The sequence below is a fragment of the Octopus bimaculoides genome, chromosome 7, assembly GCF_001194135.2.
Source record: "Octopus bimaculoides isolate UCB-OBI-ISO-001 chromosome 7, ASM119413v2, whole genome shotgun sequence".
In the NCBI taxonomy this organism is placed as follows: domain Eukaryota; kingdom Metazoa; phylum Mollusca; class Cephalopoda; order Octopoda; family Octopodidae; genus Octopus; species Octopus bimaculoides.
In genome coordinates, this window is record NC_068987.1 from 72292796 (window position 1) to 72302926 (window position 10131).

The 10131-nt window shown below is 34.5% G+C and overlaps 1 protein-coding gene across 1 annotated transcript in view; it reads left to right on the plus strand.

Moving 5' to 3' along the window:
* The window catches only part of LOC106880704 (protein FAM91A1), a 74755-nt gene that overhangs the window by 54754 nt on the left and 9870 nt on the right, over nucleotides 1–10131 (plus strand). The window contains exons 13-16 of the mRNA XM_014930777.2: nucleotides 1452–1538; nucleotides 2924–3132; nucleotides 7132–7219; nucleotides 8141–8284. Of these exons, the coding sequence (XP_014786263.1) occupies nucleotides 1452–1538; nucleotides 2924–3132; nucleotides 7132–7219; nucleotides 8141–8284 (528 nt within the window). The remainder of the gene's footprint in view (nucleotides 1–1451; nucleotides 1539–2923; nucleotides 3133–7131; nucleotides 7220–8140; nucleotides 8285–10131) is intronic.

Consider the following 10131-nt stretch of genomic DNA (forward strand, 5'->3'; position numbering starts at 1 on the left):
ATAGCATTGTAGTTACAGGTGGGCCCACCTAGTCTCCTAGCAACCAATATTTTTAGACTCAGTCTGCCACTGCAGTTCAGTACCAGCATTGGTTCAGGTCTTGCTATCAGAGCAGATACCACTAAGCATCCTACCTGGGACACAGTTTTGTTGTACCTTTACTCTAGACAGGTACTTTATTTACTGACCCCAAAAGGATGAATGGCAAGATTGTCCTTGGCAGTATTTGAACTTGGAGCATAGAAAATCATAAAAAATACTACTAGACATTATATCTAACGCTTGTGCAATTCTGCCAATTCTAAATCATATGGTGTCACATATAAAGCACTCAGTACATTCTGTAAAGTGGTTGGTGTTCAGCTGTAGAAATCAAGCCAAAACAGACTATGGAACCTGGTGTAACCCCTGGTTTTACCAGCACTTGTCAAGCCATTCAACCCATGCCAGTGTGGAAAACGAATGGCCATGTGATTAAGATGTTTTTGCTTCCCAACCACATAGTTTCAGTTCTGTTGTGCCTTGAATAAAGGTCTACTATAGCCCTGAACTGACTAATGCCTTGTGAATGGATTTGATGCACAGAAGCTGAGGGAGGCTCCTCATGTATGTATGTATTTATTGCAAGTTTGTGTGTGTGTGTATGTTTGTAGACCTTGTCTTGGTATTGCATGATTGTTGTAAATGTATTTCATTCATTTCCAGTATTCTGTGAAAACATGTCTGGTCATAGGGAAACATTACCTTGCTTGGAAATGGGCAAAGGTTTGTGACAAGAACAGTATCTGACAATAGAAAAAACCTGCCTCAGTAAACTTTATCCGACCCAGTCAAGCATGGAAAAGTGGACATTGAAAATTAAAAGAATAAATAAACCATTTAGAGAATGAAATGAAAAGCTCACTTATATTGACGCAGGTTCATGCTATTCATCTAGAGTCTTCAAAAATTTAGCAATATATAAGCAGAAAGATTTTAAATTTGTCCTACTAAAAGGAAACTTTTGACAAAGCAGTTCCTTATTATAATAACACCTTAAAAGCAAGTGGATTCAAGGATACAAGCTAATACTCAAACCCAGTATCATTTGGTTTATACCTAAACTTTAAGTCCAACATTGTAAAATCTTTTCTAAAGTTAATCAATAAATACTACATTACTAACCATAAATATAGAAAACTGTTGAACAGGTATGAAGAGTATTACATCTCATAAAATTACTTAACTTACTGATGCCAATTGTTCATGTTGAGACATCAATACACACATACTGAAGGGTCCTGTAACACAGAGACTATCACATATGAAGCAAAAGTCAAGCAATAAAAATGGTATCTATGACGACTATTTTTCATGCCTAACTTTATTTGATAATATAATTTATTTTATTTATATATATGTATATATATTGTTTATACTATTCTCCTCTTTTTTTTCTTTTGTGTCACCAGGGTCTTAAGAGTCATGCAGTGACAATGTTTGAGGTTGGGAAACTGAGTGATGAGTCAATGGACAGCTTTTTAACAGAGTTAGAAAAAGTAGGTGCCATATTTTTTTTTTTTTTTTTTTGTAGTTGCAGATCTGCAAAAGATTACTGATTCATTTTATTTATTACATGAATACATACATGTACACACACACACACATATATATTTTATAGCTGTCACTGGCAAGTATGACTTGATAGGATATACTGTGCTTTTACTAATTGCTTAATTGTTTTAGGTGACTATGTAGATGTTGCATTTCTAGACAACCCCAGATAATGATAATTTTATGATGAAAAGCAAATTTAACCGTGATGTGATTTGCACTCATAATATAAAGGGAGGTTACAAAATACTGATCCTTGTGACATAATTGTATGACCAGTGAGTCCTTTAACCAGCAATGTATCTTAGGAAATTTAGAGTGGCAGAGCCCTTCCACCTTCAAACAATCCCCATTGAACTGCAGACTAATGAAATATTTATTAGTTTTGTATAATTATTACTGCTTGAATTGGGCATATCCTTCCTACCATGTGATGGTTCATTCTTTCTTTGTAGCACCTATTTATAACTGTGGGTTGAGCCATAAACAGTATAGCAACACTAACTGTATACCAATTAGTCTTCAGCCTTTGGTTGTCTAGCTCTCTTTGCACTCATCTGTCCACTCTCTCAGTGATTGATCAAATTAACATAATTCACTAAGAGAATGAGTAAAAGAGAGCCAGAACCTGTGATCTTTGCAGGCTTTCCCAGGTTAAAAAGGAAAATGTGAACATTGACTGTGTTGAATCTAACCTCAGTCACTCATGTGACATTTAGGAATGCTTACTACAACATAATTGAGAGAGAAACAGATTGAGTGAATTTTTAGGTATCTTTTATGATTTCAAAACATTATCGCATATATTAGTTGTAGGCATGGCTGTGTGGTAATAAATTTGCTACTTGACCATATGAGGTCTTGACCATATAAGGTCAAGTTCAGTTTCACTGTATTGCACTTGGGATAGTATCTTACATTATGGCCCCAAGCATTGTGAGTGGACTTGGTAGATGGAAACTGGAAGAAGCCCATTGTGTGTGTGTGTGTTACTATCTCCCCTGTCTTGGACATTATGTGATAGTTGTAAATGATTGTCACTGCCATACAAGCAGTGTCATTCATTTCCAATATACTATGAAAACATGTCTGACCAGGGATAAATATTACTTTGCTTGGAAATAGGTAAGGGTTGGCATCAAGAAGGGTATCTGGTTGTAGAAAATCTGTTTCAATAAACTCCACACAACCCATCTGAGCATGGAAAAGTGGACATTAAAATAATGATGATAATGATAGTTAGCTGGTGAATTAAGTTTTTTTTTAGAAAAGTTTATTGATTGTTTTATTATTAATCCTTTATTAATAACATGCTTGATTCAAACAACAGGTTGGTTCTGAAGCTGAAGGGGAAGCACAGCGTTACTTCGACCATGCTGTTACCCTAAGGTACACAATCAGATTCCTTCGTTACAACAAAAACCTCTTTCCGGACTCTAACGCAAATTCCTCTGGTCTTGGCATAGATCTGATCCGATGTGAGAGTCTCTTAAGCTTAGACGCAGCTACTCGAGCTCGGATTCTGAACAAAAATTATACGTAAGTTATTTACATCTATTTTACAATAATATTATGTATGTGTGTATATATATATATATATATATATATATATATTTATATAAATGAGGATAAGATTGATATTTAAAATATTGATCTTATCAAGTGGTCAGCATGGGAATAAAAACCATCAAAGGTAATAATTATTTAAAATTATAATACAGGGTATCAAGAGATACCACCACGCTGAAAAAATAGCAGTCAAATCCTGACTCTAAAACCACAATAAATGTCCGCATGGCACGATGCGGACATTTATTGTGGTTTTAGAGTCAAGATTTGACTGCTATTTTTTCAGCGTGGTGGTATCTCTTGATACCTTGTATTATAATTTTAAATAATTATTTATATATATATATATATATATATATATATATATAATATGCACTGTACATGTGTATTATGTAGGTATCATAATATGCTTGCTTTTGTTGTTACACTTGGTTTTTGATTTATTATTTCTCCAAAAGTTCTCTTGGATTTTACAGACCTGTATATTTAGAAAATTTTAAAATATTTATAAATCAAATATTTAATGGTTCTTGGTAGATAATTCATAGTATCAGTTACTGTATCATAAAATGACAGTTGATATTATGAGTAAATGTGATTTTCTATCTGTTTGTCTGTCTGTCCATCTCTCTCCCTTTCTCCCTCACACACACACACACACACACACAACATACCTGTTTCTATATGCTATACCTGCCCTCACTGCCGTTTAACATCACCAGTTAGCCCAGGGATGCTTTTTAATGGAGTTCACTCTGTTGCAAGCATTCAGGCCAAATCTTTGGCTCAGGGCTAACTTACACCCACCAGCCTTGGAGGATCTGTGAAAATAAATCATCATAGTGCTTCCCTTATCTCCCTGACTAAATGATTAAAAAAAATAATAAGCACCCTATCTAGTCATGACTATAAGTGTAGGCATGGCTATAAGTGTTTGACAAGCTTGTTTTGCAACTCTGTAGTTCCAGGCTCAATCCCACAGAGTAGAACCTCAGGCAAGTAACTTTTTAACCTTTTTGGTAGCTCTTCGTTTTTTTTCTTTTTAAGGTTACGTAGGTTGTTTTCTAACCGATATTCAAGAAATTATGTAAATCTGACTCGCAAGGTCTTGTTCAATATTATTTTTATTAAATCCAAATTCAATCGTTTAAACAGTATTATAAATAAAACAGGAGTGTTCTCCCTTAGTTTACTTGAAATTAGGAGAAGGCATGGGATAAAAGGCTTTTTTCTAATTCATTTTCTTCTGAGAGTTTACTTGTCAAGAAGAAAAACAAGTATTGAATTTCTTAACTAATTATTCAAACTACTCTAGAACGAATTTAGGTGAATGACTTAAGGTCATGATGGAGAAAAATAGATAATGCAATGTGTATTTCATGAGCATGACAATAATTTAATACTACAAGACATGCAGAATTGCGAGTAACAAAACTTCTTGCGGCAGCCTAAAAGTCACAGAAAAATATCAGAAATCCTGGGTTTTTATAAGTTACTTAGATATTTCTAGAAGCGTCCAGAAACTAAATTTCAGAAGAATTTTTGGTTGAAAACTAGGATGGCTTCGGCTAATAACTTATTAAGCCAATGAAAAGAATCTTTTCAAATTGACTTTGTCTAAATTTGTATTTTGGTGCCAAAAGAAAATTTCTATGGAACAACTCCAGTTGATTTCAAAACATACCTGCTACAAAGCTTTTTACTACACCTTCTACTGTAACCCTTAGTCAACTGATGTCTTGTGAATAAATTTGGTAGGCAGAAACTGAGGAAGCCCATGTGTGTGTGTGTTTGTCCCCCACTTTCTCCCCACTGATTGACAACCAATATGGTCTGTTTATGTTCCTGTAACTTAAAAGATTGGCAAAAGAGACTAACAGAACACATACCAGACTTAAAAAATAAGTACTGGGGTCAATTTGTTTGACTAAATCCTTCAGGGTGGTGCCCCAGCATGGTCACAGTTCAAGAACTGAAACAAGAGGTACTTCTCCTTACATTTATACTTTATCTGTCTTTATACTTCCACCATATTATAGACATTACATTCTATCTGTCACTCTTCAGTTTATAAATCTAAATATTACATGATGGAGGCACATACAGCATAATTCCTGAATAATCACATCCAAGGTTCAAGACCAGCAAACTCTATCCGCATACTTGGACAACTAGTTCCAGACATATATGTGCTTGTGCAGAACTGGTTAAAGCTATCTAACAAATTCTAAAGTACTAGTTTCAAAAACTGTACGTTAAAATGTAACAAAAATGAGATGATGACGATAAGAAAAATGATGACATCAACAACAATGATGATGACTATAATGATGATGATGATGATTCTTTTCAGCTTATGGAGATTATGAAAACTGGTTCTTAATTACAGACTTGCAACTTGGTGAGCAGGACCAAGGAGTATTAAATCTGCTCTGGGTCACAGCATTAAAATAGTGTCACCCTTTCTGTTGGTTAACCAGTAACTTCAGCCAATTATATTTCTCCATCAAACTAAGTTAATATATGCACAAGCACAGAAATAATAACTAGGCATGAAAATGCATCTCTCCCTCTTGCTGTCTATGTATATATAATACTTTCTAATCTATGCACAATTCCTTTTCAATTTGTTAGAAGTTTTACATTTGATATAATATAAAATTTCAAGAAATGACCTTAATTTCATTATTTTTGGACAAACCCAATTTTTATAGAAGTGAAAATATAGTTGGGGGAATCAATACATGTATGGTTATTTTTATAGAGGAAAAGGGTTGTATAGTTGAATGAATCAACACATGTATAGTTATTTTTCTGGAAGAGGAGGAGTACAGTGGCAGGAATTAACTTGAGTGGTTATTTGTATTTAGTTTATCAACTATGGAGATATAAACTCCAAAGTCAAACCCAAATGAAATTTGAGCATAAATTCAAAACCAATAAAATTAAAAACTGCAAACTATTCAGTCCAAATTTCCAACAGTTTCTGAAGATTTCATTATCCTTAATATTAAAATCAATATGGCAAAATTGTTAGCACTCCGGGCAAAATGCTTTGCAGCATTTCGTTTGTCTTTATGTTTTGAGTTACCAAGGTTGACTTAGCTCTCCCTCAAAATTTCAGGAATATATGTATCATCATTGTCATCATCATCATTATCATCATGTTGTGTCTGCTTTCCATACTTGCATAAGTTGGACAGGTCATCACAGTCTGAGTCCTTATTCAGAGTTATTGCTCTCCTGAACAGATTGGAGAACCACATCTTACTTGTACATTTCATTATTTTGGCTTAGTTTCTACAGCTAGATGCCCTTCCTATCATCAACCACTCTACATATTATCCTGGGTGAATGTTATTATGGCACCAACACTTGACCCTATGTGGTCTCTGCTCATTTGCTGACCCCTTTACAAGAGTGTACAGGGTGCATTTTATAATTGTACTGGCACTAGATGGGATTGTCTTGCATCAAGTAAGGTTAGAGAGTCCTCACTATTCTTTGATGTACACTTCAGTAATGTATCCATGAAGGTGAACTCAAGATAGAGCTGTGACAGGAGAACCAGGAAGGATGGGTTATGTTGCAAGAAGTGTGAGTAGAGCAAAAGAGAGAATGAATGGGTAGCAGACAGTAATAGGAGTAGAGGAGGGCTGATAGTAACGAGAGAATGAAGGTGGTCAATGGTGATATAATTTCTGTTGTAATGGCAGTGGAGTGGCCGAAAGCGTTTGAATGACAGGCAACATTTCATTTTGTCATTATCTTTGCTTTAGTGTAATTCCTAAATGTTGAAACTTTCATCTCCTTCTGTTATCATATTCTAGCATCTTCTATATGTGTTTAATAGATTTACCTGACACTTCTTATACTGAATTAGTGCAACTGACCTGGTCCTTTTCCCATTTTGAGCCTTTTTCCAATGTGAAAAATCAATAATATTTGCTTTATCAATTTTATTTTCAGTTTGCTAGTCTCCATGGCACCATTGAGCTATGAAGTAAAACCAGTTTGTAGTTGTACACCACAACATATAGGTCCTACGATTCCAGAGGTAAGAAAGAAGGCCTTCGAGACCTTTTTTTTTTATTTTCCCGGTTAATCTCTCTCAGACTTTATTCATCAAGACAGACTAAAGCCAACAGAGTTATGTCCCTTCCCTAGCGGTACACCAAAATGGCCGTAGTAGGAAGGTTTTCAAACTTAACTTTTTCCATGCAGCTTGACAGGATGCTCAGGATAGCTCAGTGATTACGGAGTCTCTCCAGGTTGAGCTGCTACTTCTCTGCATTGGGAAGCCACAGCTCCCACACCACTGATACATGATGTAATTAGAATATTGCAGGAAAGAATTGCAAGACGGATTCTTCAAGCTGAACCAACCAACAGAAAAGGGAAAGACCAAAAATGAAATGGTTGGATAATACCCATAGTCTCAGTTGGTCATGATTCAGAATCCAGTCAGAAAGTCTAATGACAATTGCATCTGACAGGACTCTATAGAGGAAATGCCTGATTACTCTACCCTCACAAACCTCCGAGGAATAGTGGACAGAGAAAATGGATGAATGGAATATTCTTCAGTTTTTAAATGTAGTAATTTTTGTATTTCATCTTTTATATAACATTTATTATTATTTTTTTTTTTTGCATAACATATTCATGAACGTTTTATAGTTTATCAAATTTGTTTTTAAACAGAAAGAGTTTTTGTTGTTGCAAACCTTTCAAAATTACATTTTGATTGTAGGTTGGGAACTTCTAAGCTAAGTCTACTCAGCTCTTCAATTTGTTCTTGTATTTTTGTACTTTCTGTTTATTTATGATTAGAAAAATTGTCTCAATCCCTTTAAAAGTTATATTTTATTTGATAAAACATACAAACAAAATAAAGTGAAAGAATCCTTGGTCAATTATTTCCTGTAATTCTTTGAAGATGTTTACCACCCATGAAACTTTTGAATTTCTTCAACAGGTTAACTCGGTATGGTTCAAGTTGTTTATATACCACTTGACTGGGAGTGGCCCACCATCTGTATTATTAGTAAAAGGTACAAAACTGAGGCGGTTACCAGCAATATTTCAGGTATGTACTTTTATAGTTTCTATTGGTACAAGATGAGATGTTTGTTAGGTGAGGGTGGTGGACTACAGTTGATTTAACTGACCCTAGTATTTGGTTCTACTTATTTTTTAAGTCACACATTTGTAGTGAAAGGGTGTCATTTCATTAATAACCCCAGTACATGATTATATTTTCCACAATAGAATGAAATCAAAGTCAATTATAGTAAGGTTCCAGTCATTCTATACGTGTTTAATCTAGTGTTTTACTACTTCAATGCATTTAAACTTGTGTTGCTTAATAGTCATTTCCTCTTCATAATAATAATAATAATTCTTTCTACTATAAATATGAGTCTTGAAATTTTGGGCGAGAAGATTGTTGATTACGCCAATCCCATATCTGACTGATATTTTATTTGACCTAACCTGAAAAGATTAAGGGCAAAGATGGCCTCAGCAGCATTTAAACGGATGTAGCATTAGCAGGGCAGTCGAATTACTTCACCCCAGTGTACTAGCACACTGGTGCTGCATTCGACTGCTCATTTAAAGCTAACAGCAGAGGAAGATGCATGACGACTTCCACCCAGAGTAATAGTGCACTTTTCAAAGGCATTTTATCCAGTTGCTGTCTAAATGTCAGAACATTAACATCTGGTTCCCTTTCATCGCTGCTTTATCCCATTCATATGTAGACACTAATCTATCGACAAGTTTGTGGCCCATCTAGCTCAACATGCTATGGGATTTCTACCTCACCTCATTACTACTTCAAAACTCATTGGATATTTTAGATTTGCTGCCAAGTACTGGAACTAACTACTTTGATGTGTATTAAGGAATTAACTCATGCCTCCTACATTACCTTAATAATAATAATAATAATAATAATAATAATAATAATAATAATAATAATTACATTGATGAGGATGATCTCTAATTGATGAATAAAGTCACAAATTTGGTAACATGGTTTTTCTAATTCACATCAGTTCTTGATTTGTATGTATTTTATTGATCTCCTGGAAGGATGAAAGGAAAAGTTGACCTCTGTGAAATTTGAACTGAGAACATAAAGGGTTCTAAGTGAAAACTGCAAGACATATTTTGTTGGGCACTCTACAGATACTGCTTTTTACAAAATTAACAGGTAAATTAGGACAAATAGTAGTTTTTAGGTGGAACTGCTCTCATTTCCCCCCACATCATAATGTACCTTGCCCTGTAGTAACAATACAATCCCAAAGACATAGTTTAAACTCATGGAATTTGGTCAGTGATATTGTAAATCAAATCAAATCAAACACCCAGAGAGTATTACACAGTATTGTCAGGGCAATTTAAAGTATCCCCTTTTCTTACCCCAAAACTTGTTTGTTCTTCACTTCTACAAATTCCATATATGTACATAAATTATTCATATCATTATCATCATTTTAACATCCACTTTTCCATGCTTGTACGGGTCAAATGTAGTTTACTGAGGCTAATTTCCTATGACCAAATGCTTTCCTTGTCACCAACCCTCACTTATTTCCAAGCGAAGTAATGTTTTCTCTTGGCCGGAAATGAATGACACTGCTTGTGTGGCAGTGACATTCCTTTATAACTATCAGGTGAAGTTTAGAGAAGGTAACACAAACATACACATGCTCACACATATATATGTACACACACACACACACACACACACACACACACACATATGCACACATGTATAAACATTCACATACAAAATGACATGTATTCATATGCATATAGTTATATGTGTGTATGTGTATATATATATATATATATAAATAAGGATAAGATCGATATTTAAATATCGATTTTATCAAGTGGCCAGCATGGGAATAAAAACCATCAAAGGTAACAATTCTTTAAAATTATAATTTAGGG